This window comes from Phasianus colchicus, chromosome 7 (assembly GCF_987193195.1).
Source record: "Phasianus colchicus chromosome 7, bPhaCol1.hap1.1, whole genome shotgun sequence".
NCBI classification, from domain to species: Eukaryota; Metazoa; Chordata; class Aves; order Galliformes; family Phasianidae; genus Phasianus; species Phasianus colchicus.
In genome coordinates this window covers 15,575,361-15,596,229 of record NC_143442.1, presented here as the reverse complement: position 1 = coordinate 15,596,229, position 20,869 = coordinate 15,575,361, and the positions used below count along the sequence as shown (strand labels likewise).

The window sequence follows — 20,869 nt, the reverse complement described above, 5'->3', positions numbered from 1 at the left end:
GCGAGGACACTGGCTGCTCACCAAAATCTTTGTGCTGAGCCAGGTCTTCATTGCTTTCACAATTCTACTTTATAGTGAGTTCATGTACTCAGAACCACTTATATGTTATGAAATATGTGCCTGGCTTTACCACCTGATTCTGACTCTTAAAGAGCATTCTGCAAAGGGCACTGGTAAGATGCAAAGTTCTAAAATACAATTTAAAATAAACACAAAAGTGTTGCAGCATTGTTTCTGCATTGCAGAGGCCTTCTGACAGTGCTATAGTAACACAGGGGAGAACAGCAGTGCCTCTAGGAATGCTCTTTCTACACCAGGACTGGGCTTCTACAAAGAAAGAGAGGGCACAGCCCGTCTTCATCGCGGCTTGGAGGAGCTAAGCAGCTCTTAATGGCAAGGGTTTTCCAGAAAAGCAGGGGTTCTTTTAGTGTGTTAGGGTCCAAGTCACAGCCAGGCGATAGAAAAACCTGCACAGTTGGAAAATACTGTAAAGGGAAATAGTGAGCTTGATGGAATGAGGTGTGTTAAGCAGTAGACAAAGATTTAAACAATTCCAGACAATTCCTGTCTAGCTTTTCAAAGCCTGTTCTTACTGTACCTCCCCTAATGCACACACAGATAAGTTCTTTCAACACTCAAAGTAGCACTTGTGGCAGAGCCTTCAAGCTGCTTTGTTCCCATTTCTTGCCATGCTCCTCGTGGCACCTTTTCGCCCTCATGTCACAAGTGCATTCATTGTGCTAGCAAATGTACAAAGGGAGAAAAATAAACACTCGTTCAGTTTGATCGGTGTACAGTTTTTTAAAGACCCTTTTCTTTCATCCTCCATCACTGAGGTTGCCAAAATTATACTTCAGAGATGTTTTAAGTATCCAGAAAGTGTTCCTAGCTATATGTAATTGATCTTGTTACTTGTACTGCCTTTGATCATGTTACTGAACAATGCAATTTTTTTTAAGTACGTATAGATTTTTTGCTTCAAGCTTTCCACTTTAAAAGTATCTAAGTCAAAGGTATGTTGCTATATTTTGAGGTTCACATTGTTTAGCAGTAAATGTTAGGGCATATGGGCTAGTGGACTTGTCCTTTCATTTCTGCACAAAGTTTGTAATAAGCAGAGGTGGACATTGTCCTGTGAAGTAGCAATATTGCATATCTCCCTAACTTGGCTTTCAGACAAGTCTGTCCTTGATATCCAAATATACATTTGTCATGATCTTCTGTACAATAGATAGCTACTACATCAGTATACAGCTTGTTACTGAACGTAGCTCCTTTAGTCTCATAATCAATTCATCCTGCAATTATTTGCCTGAGTTTTACCTATCTTCCTTAATACATTAATTGATGCTAGTACAAGTGCAGTATCTAAGAAAATGAGGAAAGAGATGCAAAGCTGAAGACATCTTTCTATCTCCAAAACTTTGTTGCTGCTGTTGCTTTGTTGCCCTGCCTTCAGCAGCAACTCTCATCAAGCATGCAGGAGGGCTCTGGAGTAGCAGGGCAGCAGCACCAGTGGAGATGTGCTCAAGCTCTGTGAGGAGTGGCAAGTCCTCTAACATCATAGATACCTTTTTAATATAACACTTCGTGCTTGCTATATTCTTTTTTGTAAGCAGGCAATACGTATTTGTTTGGAGCATGATTTTAATGCGTTCTATAGATGATTGATTTCTGATAGATCTGAATTGCAGTTGCACTAGTAAATGAGTATGTGAATGCAGGAACCTATATTAGCACTAATATTAGGATTGCAAAATTTAAGAGGAAGGAAGTAAATGTTCATGATAGTCATCATTTGAAGGAAGCAATTATGAGGAACTGCAAAGAGTAATTTCCCCTGTTATCAGACCACATGTTGGAAGCAAGGAAAGGATGTTCTCCTCAGGTCAGGCTCAGGTGGAGCAAGCTGCATTTCTGTGCTTCATGAGGAGTGGAGAGCTATCACCTGGAAGGAGTATTTACTGGGAACATCACAGGAAAAACTCTGGTGTTGGGTGCCACTGTTACACTGTTTCTCTGGTGCATTCCCAGACTCACATTGCTGACGTTTCTTGGCTGCCTTCCATGGCAGCTGGTTCTCTGCGAGAGCTGTATTATCTAGGACAGCAAATTAGATCACCAGTGGTCTTGTACATTGGAAGGCAGGGATGGGTTTAAGGAACAGACCTACAGACATGTTTTTAGGTGCTGTTGGCATCAGTATCTGGGCCCGTGCTGTCCAAAGCCAGTCCCTGATTCCTTTCAGTCACCAAATTGGTTGAGGACTATAGCTGTTTTATTTACATAGATACTGAGTAGTGTATTCTTCACTACCACTTTCTATGCTTTCAAGACCTGGAACATTAACAGAGATGAGATCACCCTTCATTTTATTTGTTGTTTGCATGTGTGTTTTCCTCAAAGGTTTTGTAACCTTTCACATCAAGACAGTGGGAAAGCTGGTAGGATATGGAGAATGCTGGCATCGGATCTAGTGCTGAGGCAGAAGAATTCCACAGATCTTGAAGATCACTCTTCCTGAACAGTTTGCCTCTCTTGTGTTTACAGTGCATACATTTAATCTCTGCTCACAGGAAAAGTTCAGAAATTTGAACTGACGGCATATAAACCTCTCATATGGAATGACTACTAATAAGGAAATATGTGCTACAGTTATTAGGCAACATTTCTGTTGCTTTACTACAACTTCTAGCATGATATATTTAAGCATATACAGTTTTTCATAGACTCTTGTACATTTTTAGGCTATAGATGGGTAGTTCTGTCAGTATAGATGTTCACAGTTCCAAATACAATAAAGACACTAATGTCTAGTGGACAGTGCTACAGATTTACTCCATGCAGCCAACAGAAGTCATACAGTAACTCGTTGGCCTGAAACCGGTCATGAAGACTGAAGAATATACTTAATTGTTCTTTAGGAGGAAAGCACTTTGTAGATAGGCTTCACCCTTATATAACTGTAACTTTACAAGTAAGCAGCTGTTTGAACACTCTTATGTATCTAAACATAATTCTATTTATTGGACTTCTTGCATATTTTGAAGAACTTTTAAGGCTAATACAGCTTCTGCAGAAATTCCATCAGTCATCTTTTGAAATAATGTCTTTTGGAAACGCTACTCAGTAACTGCTACTCTGATGGATTTATATTTAGCAAGTGAGCTGGCAAAACTTCATTCTTCCCCAAATTCCACTTTCTTCTGCTGATAACATTTCTAACACTTTTTAGCTTGTTTTTGGTTCTTGTACAGTGACAGAGAACCTCTTGGCACACAGTGCTCAGGTATACCTACTGATGTAATGTTACTTTGTGTTTTCTCGTGTGAAAATAAAGTCATGTTTCATCATTCCTCTCTTAGATACTAACCAGATTATGTCAAATATAGTTCAAAACAAACAGAGGAGCTTGTGGTAAGGAACTTGGGAACCTCTGCTCAGTTTCTGATTCAGATGCTGCTTTGCTCTGTAATGAGCGTTTCTGAGCTGCTTTTTTATTTTATACTTTTTAATAAAAAAATGAGGATTTGATTTCCAATGCAAGTTGCAAGTTTTCACCAAGTGCAACAAGTTCGACTCAAAGTCAGAGTCAGAAGAGCTACTAGTGGCAAACTTTGCAGGGTGCTTCAGAAACAGCAGTCATTCCTATAGCTGAGATTTCTGTCTGTCTGGTTACTTAATTTTGTCTTAGTTTTCTGGATGCTCACCTTTGGGCTGCATAGCAGATTGCTGCCTGGGCTGCCAAGCTATTGAAAAGATGCAAACAGGCAATGAATGTCTTTTTCTTTACAAAAAGAAAATTGAAACTTTCCTGATGGATGTTTTGCTTTTAGTTAAAATTGTTTACATTTCAATTTTCCATTTTAAACATACAGAGAATTCTTTATCAGCTCTGCTGATCAGCTTTTAGAAATCTGATTTGTACATGTCTGTTTCCCAGAAAAAAGGTTTCATTGGTTTGGGTTTGAATCAGTAATTAAAGAAATTTTTTTTTTTTTTTTTTTTTTTTTTTTTTGAACCTTGTTATCAAGACTAGCTCTGACAAGACCATTTCTTGTCTGCTTTATTTACATATACTGACTGGGAGAGCTTATCCCTAAAATATGGTTTCTTGTGCCTACCAGGATTTTACCAGAATAGTATGTTTTGTTTAAAGCACTTTTTCTTTCGCTTGTTTTATGATTCTCATGTGCTACTGGGAACTCAGGGAAGTTGCCCATCCCTGGAGGTGCTCAAGGCCAGGTTGGATGGGGCCCTGAGCAGCACAGTCTGGTGGGTGGCAACCAGCCCATGGCAGGGAGTTGGGACTGGATGATTTTTAAAGTCCCTTCCAACCTGTGATTCTATGAGAGGAGAGCGTGATCACACTTGAAATAGTTGATCATTTTCGTTGCTTCTGTCTACATGTGAGTTTTCATTAAAGAAATATGCAGTTTATATACTGTTGCAACTTACTGAAGGTAAAACACAATAAAACAATGTGAATGGGATGTCTGCTGTAATAGAATGTTGGTTTTTTTTCTTCCTTACATGTTCCTTTACATAAGAATTTATAATACTTTCTAGGTATGGGAAAATTGTATCCACGAAGGCTATTTTGGATAAGACAACGAACAAGTGCAAAGGTATGTTTGCTTTTATATTACATTCACCTGGTTAATCAATTGATTTTATAAAATCGACTATTTAATAATTGACTAGTTAATTGATTTTATAAAATAAACCAATGCTGTATTTTAAGTGTTTTTGATTTCCTTTCTCCAGTGATGCTCATAAAGCAGGCTTATTGTTGCCCATGGTCAGCATGCTCAGTACATTTGTTTCCAGCGGAGCTGGCAGCCTGCCTGTGTCAGTGGTGCAGCCAGCCCTGGGTGAAGCGGACACGCACACTGCTGGCTGCCAATCGGCCTCTGTTTGAAACACTAAAATGGAGTTAAAAGCAGCTTTTCTCCTCTGGCCAAACCAGGGAAGCTTGCAGCAGACCATTCGATTGTACTAAGCATTGAAAAAATATATATATTGTGGAAATCAGCTCCGCTAATTTGAACAGTTTAAAGCAGTGGTTGATTACACGTTCTAGTAGTGTAATTATGTTTAGCTATATGCTAGTCAGTGTGTTGAGAGCAAAGAGGGGGTTCATTTTCACCTTAGTAATTGCAGCTGGAAAAAATACAAAACCTCCTTTAGATAAGTTGGGTATGTCCATTCAGTGATCTGCAGCATTCACTGCGATTACAGTGAGATGTAATCTCATATCCCAGCAGTGTGCGTAGTGGGAGGTGTGGCAGCAGACACTGAAATATCAGATTGTAGACTACTTTTTTTTTTTACAATTAAGAGGATAATTTCTAAGCAAATTGAGGAATTGAGTCAGATCATTTAGCAATGTTAATGAGTGTAAAGCTCATGAAAGAGCATAAAGCTGATAGACAGAGGCAGGAGACGAGAATTTATCATTAATCAAGTCTTGCTTTTTGTGGAAGAATTGGAAACAGTGCAGTGGTGCAGCTCCTGTACCACTGGTCTTGGTCCCCATCTTAAGCTGTTAATTGGGGACGGACGGTGCAGAAACCAAAATTTCTAAATTTTTTTCCTCAGCTTATATGCAGATGTCATCCATGCACATTGTGACTAGGAAATAGTGATCGCCCTTTTCAGTTATTTCTGTCCATTGATTCTGATGACAGCAGCTAACTGATTTAAGTCTGCCTGTTCCCCCAGCTCCTGAAGACTTCAGGAGCTCTGCCAGCAACACTGCTTCTGATCCTGTCTCTTCAAAGAATCTCAGAACACAGAAATTCTCGCATTAATATTTTAAGATGTTTTAGCTGACTTTTCCAATACGGATTTGAAATCTCACCAGTGTGAAGCAGTAACTAATGTCAACTGTAACAGTATATGGCAAGTTGAAGCTACAGGGAAGTTCCCTCCAAGTCTTCGGAGTTGCAGTGGGAATATGAGTAGGCAGAATGCAGAGATGTAACTGGAATTTAATCAAGAGATTGACAGCATCTCTGGCTCTTGCCAAAAAAGCATACCATGGCATTTAAACTAACTTAAACTAACTAACTGCAATGAGCAATTGAGTTTATGTATCATCGAAAAGATGGCAAAGCCAGCTCTGATGGCATGCTTGGTATCAGTATGTAACTCCATCTATATTGCACCCTGCATTGTCGTGGTAGTGATAACCTATGCTAGCATGGGTATGGAAAACTAGTCCTACTTTGGCAGCCCAAAACTTGATATGAGCTAATTCACTCTGTTTCATGTCAAAATTTAACAGTCCGCAACACCACATGTTACACGGAACAATATGCTGCTTTCTTCAGCTTCTTGGCAGGTTATATAAGCTTGGTCTGATGTACAAGGCTGCTCTAGTTGTTTTTCCCAAGTTAAGGACTTTAAAGCTGGCTCAGTAATATCTTTGCACAACCTTTTTGTCCTCAGTATAGACATATTGTAAGAGGATACTGTTACCATCTGAAGAAATGATTGAATTTTCTACTCCTCTACAGTTTTTTGGTTTTTGTTTTTATCCCAGTTTAGACATTGGAGAGGGATTTTTTAATATGATTCAATGGTGGGAAGGAGGAGGGCTTAAAAATACAGAATGAGGTTTGCAATAAGGGAAGCAGCCTCCAACCTCTAATAATCTTTTTGGGGTTAAAAACCCCAGTCCTTAGTCACCAAGGCATATTGCTATCCAAATGCATCGGAATCTATTAACTGTATATTGTTGTTCAGAATAAGAAAAAAACAAGTTGCATATATATAGAGAGAGAGAAATCGTTATAATTAAGTTCAGTTTTATATTAACATTGAAATATTCCATCATGTGACATAGAAAAACTATCTTACTTATATTCTGTTTTCAGTAATGATAGGAAAAACTAAAAACTCATTTTATTTCACTGAAGATGGGTTTTCACTCACTTTCTATTTTAACTGTCCTTTATGTAAGTACAATGAAGTAACTGGATTATGGTGCAGTAGATATGCATCTTTTAAACTAACCTATTCTCCCAGTTCTGAGTAAATGACCTGTAACCTAAAGGCTTGTTGGTCACTTATTCAAACCAGACTAAGAATGTAGTTCAAAATTAACAGATTATGCTTTCCTTGGTGAACTCTATTGAAATAAATTTATGATGTCACATTTGCTCTTCTTGGTTATGTACCACATAACAAAAACTAAGCACCATACTATTTCTTAGATTTGGACAAAATCCTGATAGTTAGTGAGCATGGAAATTGATATATTCCACTACAGTAGGTCTCCATCATCACAAGATGGAAGGACTTAGGTAGAGTTTTTTTTTTTTTTTTTCTGGGAACTACATGAAGAACCAACAAAGAAACTGTATTAAATAACCATGCTCGTAGCAAATGAAGTCTTTGATTAAAAGCTGATTGCTGCCTTGTTGATTAAATACACAATCTGAAGAGAAAACAGAGTTTTTTACATTTCAGGTTATGGCTTTGTTGACTTCGACAGCCCAGCAGCTGCTCAGAAGGCAGTTTCTGCTCTAAAGGCTAGTGGAGTCCAGGCACAAATGGCAAAGGTGAGTTAAATTAAATGGCTAACTTTGCAGTGGTTTATGAAGAGCAAGTTTATACCTTAGGAGAGCATTGGCAGTGTGAATTCTCAGATTGCAAGAGCTTTATGAAGGATACAGTTCTCAAGCCACCAGATAACAAAACGGGACTTTCAGCTGGCATATCCCAAGTCAGCTCGACTAACAAAATAAAGAAAAAAGAGTCTGGTAAATTCTCCAAATGCGTTTGGTTGGATTTGTCACTATTGTAATTTATACTGCCTTTCCATTGGCTTAATGAAAAGAAAGATTAGGAATATTAGTATTAGGAATAAGAACTACAGAATGCTTAATGGGTTAAATTCATCATGCTAATTTCTAGACAAACTGGCTAGCTTCAACAGCTTCCAGCAGACAGGTATGAGAGATCATATGCATCGTCTAATTGCTGTTACTGAGGTTACTGAGGCTAACAGCCTTGCAATTTGGGGATGAATTCTTAAGTGCAACAAAGCAAAATTTAACTTAGGGACTTTGTTTTCAGCATTTTTAATGTATTTTGCATTAATAAAATATAAATCTATGCTAAGATTTTCTTGATATTCCTAGCCAACTCTTTGACAACCTATTCTGCATCAGGGCAAAATCAAGTATTACTAAAATTAAAGAAATATAATCTTCTTTTTACTGATCTCTGGTCTCTGTATTGAGTTATTACTTAATGTGGCCTTCAGAGCAGAGCTCTATCTCCATAAGATAAGCTTTGTAAATCTATAAAATCAGGGAGATGATACATTAATAATGGTTTTGTCATATGGTGGTCTTAGGTCAGATGGCCAATTTCCAACATAATGCCATAGCCGTAGCTACCACTACAAATTTATTCAATTAAGAAAATATTTCCAACATAATCTGGTCATGTAATTTGTGGTACCTCTTAAAGTAGATTCTTTAGAGTTTGAAAATTATTTTCTAATTAAATAAAAATATTCCAGTAATTAAACAGTAAACTCAGAGCCTTTTTTAATTTAATAGTCCATAGCAGATCTAGCAAATCTTTTGCAGTTCTCCATTAGGTGCAGATTTTTTTCAGATGAGATATTTTCCACAGCTTCTCAGCTGAGGAGAACAGTTAAGCTAACAACATAAAATGTCTTTGGATGGGTTCCAGGGCTACAAAATGGAAACCATATGTTTCATACTTAATGCATGTTTCACTGCAGCCATGATACAAACATACATGCTTACCAAAAAACACCAGACTTTTTTCTTTCTATAGTATTTTATCTAAATAACTTTTAATTAATATTTAGTTTTTAGGTAATCACTTGAAAATATACACTAGATTTTTCAACGCCTCTGTCTGCCATCTTACAAATACAATATGTAGGTAGGAGGCGAGAAAAGAAAGTACAAGTAAATTCATTTTGCTATTAAAGAATTTTAGCTGATCTAATTGTCTGCTTGAGTAGGTGAAGCTTTAATTATTTTCTGTAGTAATCTAATGAATTATTTCCTCATTTTTTCCAGATATATTTTTTGAATCGTTTCATCTGCTAGCTAGTTGCAAAATTGCTAATATTTCTTTTTGTTAGCATTAATGAAAAAGCATGTCATAATACTTGACCATTTTGATCTATTTTCTGACACTTTGAGTCTGTCAATCCTGCTGACTTGTGGAAAATCTATAACTATAAATTTGGCATCAGATTGAAACCTGTTCATCTACTTTTTAGCACGATAAGAGTGATTGAATTATAAATTTAGAAAAAAGAGAGAAAAAAATAAGGAAAAGCAACAACAGTAAATAGTGCTACAACAATCATAATTGATGGAGAGTTTGAGTGCTTTGATTTGTTGTCTATCTATTTTGAGCCATTGAAATTTTGGCTGGGTTGGACAGACAATGCTGCTTTTCTTTTTGTCTGAAAAATCATATCTCTGCTTGGATGTACCAAACAGAGAATCGCCATCCTCTTCCAGTTGTTTTGGCAAGATCAAAGATCAGACTCTTCATAAGCATTACACTGTATAAAAGTTTACTTGCTGTTATGTATTTGATATTACCCTATTGTGCACTACAAAGCCAGTATTATAAAGCAGTCATGTTGCAGTGAAAGTGTTTATTCTGGCATTAGCCTGAATGTCACACTGAAAGATCTGGAGAACATTTTGCCAGCTGTCTGCTGATGGATTTCCTTACTGACCAGTGCAGCTGCTTCAATCACAAAGAGGTGTGTGCCTGTCAGATCAGTTTGGAAAGCATCACTACACTCTGCCCATGGCCATCAATAGCTCCACTCCTACCCAGCTTTTCACATCTTCCTCTTGGATCACAAATGAAATGAAAGGAAAAAAATGACTGTTGAAGCCTGAATCTGACTGCAGTGAATTCCTTTTTGCAGTGTCATACTGTAACTACATACAGATACATTAAAAATTTTTTCTTTTCAACAAGGTCATCTACAAATCCCAGTTTAGTAGAAACTGTCTGGATTGTACTTATCAGAACTTCTGTTGTTTGCTTTGTAGAAATAACTTCAAATATTGACTCTGAACTTTTTCTATGCTCTGGGTAAGCTCATGCTGTACTCTGCTGTCTGTTTCCAATCTGATCTGACTTTTGGCTATCGCTGAGCAGACTTGGAGGGCTTGGGGCCTGACATGCAGCTTCAGGCCATTTCCTGAGATGAGGGTCATTGTGGGGAACTGGCTACGTTCTGAGAGATATCGTGCTGATAGCGCTGATTAAGGAACCTAGTGTTAGAGCATTGCTCAAGAAACATTGTGTCTTCAATTATTCTGCCCTTTCAAAGATCTGGATTTGGAAGACTTTACTGAGATAATTACACTTAAGCACTTGGGAAGATCTTTGCTGTGTGCTAGTTAAATGTATCTTCTGGTGACAGCTGAAATTGAAATTCCTGTTGGAAAGGCAATTCTGCTGAGAGCTAACAGAAGATATTTTTTCAGTACCAGGGGAGGAGAGTAGCTTTTTGACTGAAAATTAAAATGGAGGTGATGAGCATTTCCCCTTTTCTTCATATTCATTGGTGTATTTCCAGCATTCAGTCTTGCTAATTTCTTTTCCAGTGTGTAGCAGCACCCGTGAAAGGGGATGAAGAGATGAAGTGAGCAGTAATGGTAGGCAGTTTGTTTCAGGATGCAGCTCAAAAACAGTGGCTTATCTCCTACTCTAGAGATGATGTATGGAAGAGCAGCTGCATGTCTTGCAAGAGTTCTGTTATTTCTAAGCTAGTTAGAAACTGACTAAGAGTCAGTTTTGGTTTATTTTGGTTCCTTTGAATTTCTTCTTGAAGTTTCTTTTATTAGTTTATTGTTCTTGCTCCTCAAGGAAAGCTTCAATAACAAACCAGTAATTAGTTCAAAAATTATGATTGTTCATAGCCATGCTTTCCTAAATAATATTAATAGTAGCATTGAAGAGTTCTCCCCATTTTCATAGTTAGTTTCTTCTTTTATTGAAACTGTGCTTCTGAGTACATTCACTTTGATGAATTGATGAAAAAATGGGTTCTAAAGTTTGTTCGGCAATCTCCTCTTACTAAAGAATGATGAAAAAAAAAGATTATAATTATTTTTGTTAAAAGCTTTTGCAGTTGTTTGAATTCTGTATCTTGCAAGGGATGTGGAGTTTGAGCACATGCTGACTTGAATACAATCCTGCTTAGAAGAAAATTCTGTATGATATTTTAAAAATGAGACCATTAGAGTAACAAGTCATGTATTGAAAACTAGTGAGGATGCTTGGAAATGCTTAACTGAATCCTGGGTCTTTATGAGTTTGAGAGAGAGCTATGAATATATATAGGCCAGGATATACTTGAAATGCTGCTTTTGTAGGGTTTACTCAACTAAGATTTCTTTGTACTTTGCATTTTTTCCTAAATAAACACATGCCCCAAATACTTATTTCAATAGGATCAGTACAGACAATATCATAAAGAAACACTACTGATCTGTGTTAGAAAAGTTGTTGTGATTGCTACAAGAGTAGATGCTTATTATTTGAGAATTTTCTCTTCTCTCCTCTCTCTACCCCAAAGGTAAAATCAATGAAATAATTGTAGGATTATGTGCCGCTCAGAGCAGATAGCAAATGACGTGATATAGGAGGGTAGGTGCATATAGAAAATCTACTTGGCATATTGGTATGTTGGCATTTTGAATGGAGATTTTAAAACCTGAGAACCTTTAATGAGTGTTTTCGAGTTAATAAAGTCTGAAAGTTACAGAGATATAAGTAACCCAATTCCTTGTAAATTCTTGATCTTGAATGTAACATACAGCGTTTGTGTCAGTATTAGGAGATTTTGTCCCATTAAATGGTATTCAGCTGTGTTTAGCTCTCTGCTCCAAAGTAACTGTGTTTCAGATGGTTGGAAAAGTGACTCTCTTATCAGGAAAATCGAATTCAGTTCCTATTTTTCTTAAGTAAACCATTGTGTAAATGTAGAGGGTAAAAAAAAAGAACTGAATAAAAAAGTTTTATAAAAAGCATGGTTTTTGACATCTTTGTGTCCAGCAAACTTAATTCAAGAGTATGATTGTGTTTGCAGCTTAGATAAAGCCAGATGAGAATATCTGTATCATGCTGATGACATTGAAGAGATATTACGAGCTAGCTAGAATAGCAGCTTGGCTGTGGCAGCTCATAGCTCATTGAATGATATGTAACATACTTCTTGACATGACAGTTAGACTTGCATAGGCATATTGTCTAGCTCAGGATGGTTACATTGTTTCCTGAGATAATATAGTGAAAGGCTATTATATATTATAGCTATTAAATTTGTGTCACATATGGAGTTACTCCTTTTAGCAGAGATTTTGTCATGCTTTTTGGATATCACTGAACCATTAGCATGAAGTCCAGTGCTCTTGCAAATGTATTTCAGCCTGGTCCTTTATATTAGAGGGGTCTCCTCCATTCAGTGTAATGTAACCATCTGAATCCAATGCAATTCCTGTAGACTCAATGAGACAGTTACCCTAGATTTTCTCAAAGACCTTATCTTCTTTCCTGCCCTCTCTATTCTCTTTCTGTGTTCATGAGATTTTTAGTGCTTCTCTGTGTACAACTTTGCTATGCTGTTAGAGTGATATTCAGTCTTTTCCAGTTTGTATTTTCCTTTTTTTTGTTGCTTTCTCTCTTTTTTTTTTTTTTCCCCTACAGAAGCACAAACTTATTTTTGGTTAATTTGTGTCACTTCTAACAGAATTCATGAAAGTAGTCCATGGACTTAGAGGATTTCTGAGGACAGTGACATTTGTTAATTTGAGCCAAGGACTGTTGTTCCATCTACTAATGTGCATTTTTGGAGGAAGAGTCATTGTTTATCCTTTGAAACATTTCCCTGCAGTCACACATTATTAGGAGTTAGGGCTTCAGATGCAAAATTTTTTAATTTCTTCCTTAAAGTCTTCACTTCCTTCCTTCCCCTAGAACAAGGAAGTATGCTTATGCTTATTGCATTAGATTTCACATTAACAAATCATTTCCCTTATTTCAAGCATGCACAACTTTCCCTTGTTGCAGGAATGCACAAAAAATAGACACACTTTTGGAGCATTTTCTTAGTCGTGTTAGAAAATGCCCAATGGTAGCAATGCAAAATAAGTTTTATCAGCATATACCAACTATTCCATCAGTCTTGAGAAACTGTTCATATTTTCTGGAGAAGTCTCTTGACCCTCAAAACAATGCACCAAATTTTCTCTTAAATGTAGAAGTGTTTTTAATGTGTTATAAATGTTTGCCCTTTGCCTGATTTCATGTTGGTGCACCAGAACTCAGAGGTAACCTTTATATTCTTTACTAATGATTGAAAGGCAGAACTGTGAAGCACTCCCAGTAGGTTGGTAGCTACATCTTTGCTTCCAGTTAAGTCTGATGCAAGAGCACTTTTGTATTCTAACTTGAGATGCCTTTGTTTGGAAAAGTTGAACTGTCACACTAAATAAAGTGTGAATTGCACAGCAGCTATGTTTTTTGCAGAAGAAAAGGCCTGCTTAGTCACTTGTCCTCATCTCTTGAAAAGAAGTCAAGGCTGCTCTGAAGCTATTAAACATAATGCATTAAGGGTAGTCTTTCACATCACTGTTGAGGAAAACGGTTTTGAGTTAGCAAGAATGAGAAACAGCTAACTTGTATGACTTCTAATAATGTATTACTTTTTGTACTTGTCTTCACTGTGGCAACCTTCTGGAGAATTAAATCAGATTTTTGTTCTTGCAGAGGAAAATAAGAAAATAAATTTAGGTTACCATGGTATCTTGTGCACTTAATCCAACTAGCAAAGGTGGGCATATTGCAGTAATCTTTATTCTGCATCTGGGTTTCTGACTGCCAAAGAACAGATGACAGGCAAAGAGGAGATAACTCAAGCAGATTTCTACAGCAGTTTTTAGCATCTCTTTGGTAAGAGGAGTTTTGTTTTTACCTAGTTTGTGGTACCTTCTGTAGGCAATAGTCTTAAATCCTATGGCTATAGACTGTCTTAAGAAAATATGCTGTTTCTCCCCATTTCTCTATCTAAATTTCAGTTAGCCACAATAGAAAGCTAGAAGGTAGTCATTTTAAATATACTGGATGTTTTTGCAATTTCTGCGTTCTTAAAAATCATTTTACAATAAATTGAAAGTAAGCCAAATTTTTCAAAATGTCTCTCATTTCAGGAATTGCATTTGCATTAAATAAGACAGTTAGCAACCACTTCCCTTGAGTACACAGCTTCAGCTCACGAAAGTCTTACCTCATCTGCCAAGCAGCACTGTGATTTGTTTAGCCCAGGCTTGAATGCCCTGTTAGAATCATAGAATCTTAGAATGGCCTATGTTGAAAAGGACTGTAATGATCATCTAGTTAGGAGCCTTGGTGGGCTGATTTTGCTTTCTGCTGGAAACGGTGGCATCCGTGAGTGATATCCAGCACTGTCAGGGGGCACTTTAGTGCCCTTGGAGCAATGGGTGCAAGCAAGAATTGTGAGGAGTAATAAAAAGGAAACGTGGTTGCAGGGTTTAATTGCAGACTTGTACACAGTGTTTGTTATAGTTAAACATTACTTTTCAAACTTTCCATTCATAATAGAGATGTGCCTATGAAAATGAATTAAAATGCCAAGCATATTAATCCTATGCATTTGTTGTGGAATTCTGGATAAGAAGTAAAGATTGTAGTAGTGATTTTTCCAATGAATTGTCTTTTTAGCAGTCTGTGGTCAGATAGTATTAAAACTGTGGCTGAAACAGGCATATTTCAGTGAGACACAGGCCAATTGTAAATGCTGAAGTAGTTTCTATAGGAAGGCAGATGAGCATTTAATCGCTTCCCTATCAGCCGGAGGATCTTCCATGCTGTGAGCAGTTCCTAGTCACATGTTTCTGAATGGCTATCTGTTATCTGTGACCTTACACAGAGCAAGAGAAAACAGATGTCTTACCGCTTTGCCAAGTTTCTTGCTTGCAATTTAGGAACAATTCCACACGCACAGCGAGGTTCTTGTTAATTTATTTCAGATGATGGCAGAACCTTTCACATTATGTAGGACTCCTGATCACCACTTTTCTACAGAAATGAACATTAGCAGTTGACCATTTCTATCTCTTTTATGATAAATGGCATATCTTGTAGTCAGCTTATTAAGCTAGAGCTGCAAATGCTACTTGGGGATAACAAGTTCATTGAGCTGAAGTAGCACTGTTCTGAAGTTCTGAAGGCACAGCTAAAGGTATTTGGTGAGAAAAGACCGATAGAAACTTGCTGACACAAATGGCTAAAAATAAGACTTCCTAGTTTCATCAGTAATGTGTGCTCTCATGGTGGCCCACAAATCCCCTGACATTGCCCATAATCTGCAGTGACCTGACCACTTTCAGTGTCTTTCAGAACACACTGAAGGCCATGTTAACTGAGGAGAACCTCCATGAGATACGAAGATTCAAGCAATTTTCCTAAATCATTTAGAAAAAAAGAGAAATTCCAGTGGTTCAGTGGTTTATATTCTAGTTTGCTATCCTGAGTAGGACTCTCTCCACTGACTTCAGTTATTCTTTTTGATCATTCTCTTAATGTTGTACAAATGATTTCATGAGATTTAAATTTTCTAAGGTAAAAGCTGATGATTATATGGTTTCATGGACTTTAACCATGAAGAATCTACTTTTGAGAGCACTTGCAATGATTGCTGTCTAAGGCAAGGTTTGAGTTAGATGCTTATTTTTGCAGATATTTCATTGCACCCATTTGCTGAATTACAGAAAGTCAGATATCCAAGGAGTTAATTTTCCTTTCTAACACAGAACTGTAATAACTGTAAACCAAGTTATGGTGGGACAGATTTCAGTAAGGAAGGAAGTCACAAAACTTAATGTATTAAACTGCTGTTTGCCAGAGACAGACAGAGGGACGAGTGAAAAAGTTTGTCTCTCTCCAAACTTCCTGAATTTTTAACTGTTTAACCATTTTCTGTGCCAAATCCTTATATAAAAGCAAACATCTGTTTGTACAGTGCCTTTTGTGTTAGACAGGAGAAAGTTGGATGGGGAGTCCTGGTTGTGGCTGCCATTTGGAAGTCAGCTTGGAAATCCAGTGTGTTCTAAGGGAGAGGAAATGACTTGCTTCTTATAGTCTCCCCACACTTACCCAGATAGCTGTTTTAAGATTTAATCTTATGGAGGTGACAGAAGCTACATGATAACGTGAGAAATTAATGGAGAAGTGGAGGTGTTTTGCATGCTAATAGGTATAATTTTTCTACTTCCAAACTGCATAAAATTCCAGATATATTGTGGAAAGGAGTTTGGTCTTCCTTTATGTCCACCCCAGTGGTATTATCTCAGTATCATAAAACAGCTATTTTGAGTAACAATGGCAGTCCTTTTCTTTTTTTTTTTTCTTCTTCTTCCCAGCAAAATGAAGAAGTGAATTAAATTAATTTATTCTGATCTATTTGCTTATTTGCTGCCACTGCCCAGGGCTGAAGCATCTGCAGTGTAGTTGTAACCTCGGTGCACTTTGGCATGTGTTTGTTGGCATTTTAACTATTTTGTTCTGGGACAATTAGAGAAGAATGAAATTCTGGCTACTATCCCACAATTTCTTGGTGACAGCCTGATCCACTTAACTTCTTTTTGCCTTTCGTCTCCCATCTCAGCCTTCTTTACAAGCTGTGGGCATAGCTAAAAGTATCTTCCACTTTTTTTCCACTGTGGTTGGTCCCATTGAAGGACCAAAAGCAGAAGCAGGCAAACACTTGAAACGATTGATTTAAACAGAAATATTTCTTTGATTATGATGTAATTTCTTGCTACATACATGTATCGTAAAAAGTAAATGGCCATAAGATAAGCAGAATTGCAGATGTGCATACATTTATCTGCTACATATAATACTTGCCCTAATCATCTACTGGTTCTGTACCCCCAGAATTCCAAAGGGATTTCCTATTTAGCTAGTGCTAAAGTGGCTTACGTTCTTTTGGAGTTAACATTCATTTTCTTGTTCTAACAACATTGTGTCATGATGTATGGCATGAAGCTCTCTGTTAGGTGGACAGGTACAAGAATTGAGCTTCCCAGTATGTGTGAAGAAAGATCTTTGTGTCATATAGTGAAATGCAGTAGGCCTTATGTCTCTTTAGCAAGGAAAGTTTGTGACCTCTCATCCTTAACAGAACATCTATAATGCAGAAAGGTGGTATCCCCACAGGCTGGAATCGGAGCCTGGGTAAGGGGAATGTGATTTTCCTAGTCACCCAAATAAAACCAATTTCCCCAGTGTTCTGCAATTAAGTGATTTTTTTTCTCTAATAATTTTTCTTGAATTTAAGATTTTCTTTTTTGGTACATAAATTGCATTTTTATTAGTGCAAACAAAATGTGTTATGTATTTTTTCATCTTTCCAATGCTTGTTAGACTTTTTAATGAGAACATTTCAATAATATAATTCAGGCTTTCTTTTATTATAGAACAAAAAAAAATTAGCAAAGTAGATGAAAATATTCAAAGGGTTTGATTTCCAGCTCATATATTGTTTCAGGTTATTTACAGACGTTTTAGGGTACTTGTACTTAGCTAATATCGATCATTAAAGAAGAAAGTAAGCCTACATATCTCAAGGTATAACCCAAAATTCTCCAAGGCAATCTGAGTAACAAGCAAGCTCTAAAAAACTTGAAAATTCTCTTCATCTGACATTCCTAGCTGAGGAAACATAAAATATATGTCAGAGATCTAACTTTTATAACACAGATTTTTCCTTCATAGTTGAACACTGCCCAGCAATGAATATTAGTGTGGCATCTTGGTTCCCTGTGAATTCATTTTTTCACCTTCTCTTTCTGCTGATTTTTCTAAAGTGAAAGACAAATCAGATGTTTGTAGATAATTTGAAAAACAAACTTCTATGCCTTCTGTACACATTCACTACTAAAGGGGGAGGAAGGGGAGATGAGAGTGCTTTTCGCACTCGGCAAAAAAAGGAAAACCATACATGCTAGTTAAATGCCATTTGTAATGGATTGTAAAGGAACTGCCTAGGACAACACTCAGGCACTTGGAAAAGTTGGTGTTCTGTAAGTTACATGAGATTTCAATGTGGCTAGAAATCACGCATGTATCAGTGATGTTGCAGATGAGGAGGGAACATTAATGGGGACATTTCCTTTTTGTAGGTCCTTTGATGCTGAAATTTCTTTAGAAAGCCTTATGGAAAACTTTAGGCCTTTCTAACTGAATACAGATGGGAAAACAAAAAACAAAAAAAAACCCCAAAACAACCAGTATGAGTCCTTAAGCATAAGATTTGCTTCCCTGTTTTAACTTTATTTTTTGGAGTGTAAGAATTTGTTTCTGTGCCTAAAAGAACCAAGACTTAGCCATCAGGCCCTTTTTTCCCTAGGGAATGCCAGTCCCACCTGAGAGATGATATCCAGGGCAGAAAACTAATGAATTATACGATTTGTTACTAAAGGTGCCGAGATATTATTAATACAAGGGCAGTTTAATGACAGATTGATGTTTATTCTTTATAAGAGGGTATCACCACAGCTATAATCGCTTCAATAAATGCTTTAATTCCTGTAGGTGTTACAGGTTTTTTTCATTTTGTTTTTTGTTTTGATTCAAACTTCTCTGTAGCTTAAGCCACTTGCACAGAATGAAAATACACTGAGGCTTATGTCAACAAAATCACATTTGTTTCATATCATGCTTTTCTAATGCCGGTAAAGTTCTTCTGAGTATTATACATGCTGCAGAGATTTAGATCTACACAGAAAGCTATGATGATGACATCAAGGTTTTGCACAACTTTAAGGGCCAAATCATACAGATCTGTGTAGATTAAGAATGCAGTTAGTAACAAGAGTACAGCCATCAATTAGCAGTACGAGAAAGATGCAAGAGATGCATCCTTAACCACAACTGGAAAATCTGTTGACAAACACTTGAAACAATTGATTTCAACAGAAATGTTTCTTTGATTAAGATGGAATTTCTTGCTACATACATATACCACAAAAAGTAGACAGCTGTAAGGTTAGCAGAATTGCAGACTTGCCTACGTTTGTCTCTCATATCTAATATGAGCCCTAATAATCTACTGGCTCTGTTGTTTTGTCTGTGCCTAGTGACATTTTTGGAACTCTTATTTATTGTTTCAATACATAATGTCAAACTACTACGAAAGCTCAAACATGTTCATGTATGAGAGAAGAGATCGGTGTCCCACTTTTTTGTACATTAGGCTATTCTTATGAAAATATTTTGGCAATGTACCCAGTTTTAAATGCATTACCTTTTTTTTCCCCCCATATTATTTTTGTATTCTCATTCTATAATTTTGTATGTTTAATTTACATCTCTTTTTTTTGTAATTTTTTGACAAGGAAACACAACCACTGTTGTGTTTCCTTGTCATTTTTCCCTTGTGTTGATTTTGCTGTTTCTTCATTCTGAAAGAATCTGAAACATGAAGTTGTAACATGCACTATAAATTAGTCAATTATTCACCTTTATCTTCACTTAAAAATGGCCTTGTCAGCAGTATTTAATACCAAGAGGAGGGGAGTTTCTCTTAGGAATGCAATATACAGTGACAGAAGTTGGAGATTGCTAATGCTAGGGAGAATCATCTTTAGAAAGGGATCTAAGAGGTAAAACTATTTAGCAGTAAATATACGTAATGGCTCTTATATTTTGTGTTCAAAATGTCTTTCCCAATGCTAGTATAATAACAGTTGTTTTTAATTCTGTTTCAGCAACAAGAACAGGATCCAACGAATTTATACATTTCCAATTTGCCACTTTCAATGGATGAGCAGGAGCTTGAGAACATGCTTAAGCCTTTTGGGCAGGTTATCTCTACAAGGATATTGCGTGACTCGAGTGGGACAAGCCGTGGTGTTGGCTTTGCCAGGTACTTCAGTGTCATTAGCTATGCTGGCAGCATTTTTCCTTTGTTAATTGAAAAGGCCAGAATAGGGATATCTAGATACAAGAAGAGCTTTGCTCATTTATCTTTTGCTTAATAAAATGTGGCTGTGTATCATTTTGCTTATATAGCTGAATCCGAATCTATTGTTCTTAGTAGACATCTGACAAGAATAAGAGTTCATCTCTAGTACTTCCTCCTTGTTGTACTTCTCCTTTCTTCTCTATCCCTGAAGGGTTATGCAGTGTTTCACTGAAACATCTGCTGTGACATTTTTGTCTTGTGAGGCTTGAAATCCAAACAAGAAAACATAGGGAAAATCACCCATCTATCTGTTCTTCTTCATTACTTCCTGTGAGAAAATCCACTCATCATCACTTTTTGAATATCATTGCTTGGAGTTGTCTGGTTCATTAACATCGTTGGGGAAAGAAAATATTTGTATTCATTTACATTAAATTTTAAATTACCTTAAAATATTTGGCAGCTTGATTCAGTACGCATCCTAAATCAACAAGAATGAACATTTTTCATAAATTAGCGGATGGCTCCCATATATTCTGTCTGTGTGCATCTGCCTTTTCTGTAGTTAATACAGTCATTTGTTCTGGGGCTTCTTCATCTAAGTTTTCTCTGTATCTTTCCCATCTCTAATTAAGTCCTGCTAAACACTTATATGGAAATCAAAATTTGGAGACGTTAAATTGGAGTTTTCTATTAACAAAAATAGGGGAGTGCTATGTGCAGGTACTGTGAAGAGCAGAATCCAGTAACATTCAAGCTAAGACTTGGTAGGCCATGTGCATTTATGCAGTCTTTTTTCTCTAAACTTGCTTACTAATTCTACCTTGGTATAATAGTGGTATTTGGTAT

At 36.8% G+C, this 20,869-nt stretch overlaps 1 protein-coding gene across 6 annotated transcripts in view; it reads left to right on the top strand.

Moving 5' to 3' along the window:
• RBMS1 (RNA binding motif single stranded interacting protein 1) overlaps positions 1–20,869 on the top strand; it is a 345,593-nt gene that overhangs the window by 305,094 nt on the left and 19,630 nt on the right. For all 6 annotated transcript variants that reach the window (XM_090143847.1, XM_090143846.1, XM_031599563.2 and 3 more), the window contains 3 exons: positions 4,570–4,628; positions 7,477–7,568; positions 19,824–19,981. In XM_090143847.1, coding sequence (XP_089999973.1) covers positions 4,570–4,628; positions 7,477–7,568; positions 19,824–19,981 — 309 coding nt within the window. The remainder of the gene's footprint in view (positions 1–4,569; positions 4,629–7,476; positions 7,569–19,823; positions 19,982–20,869) is intronic.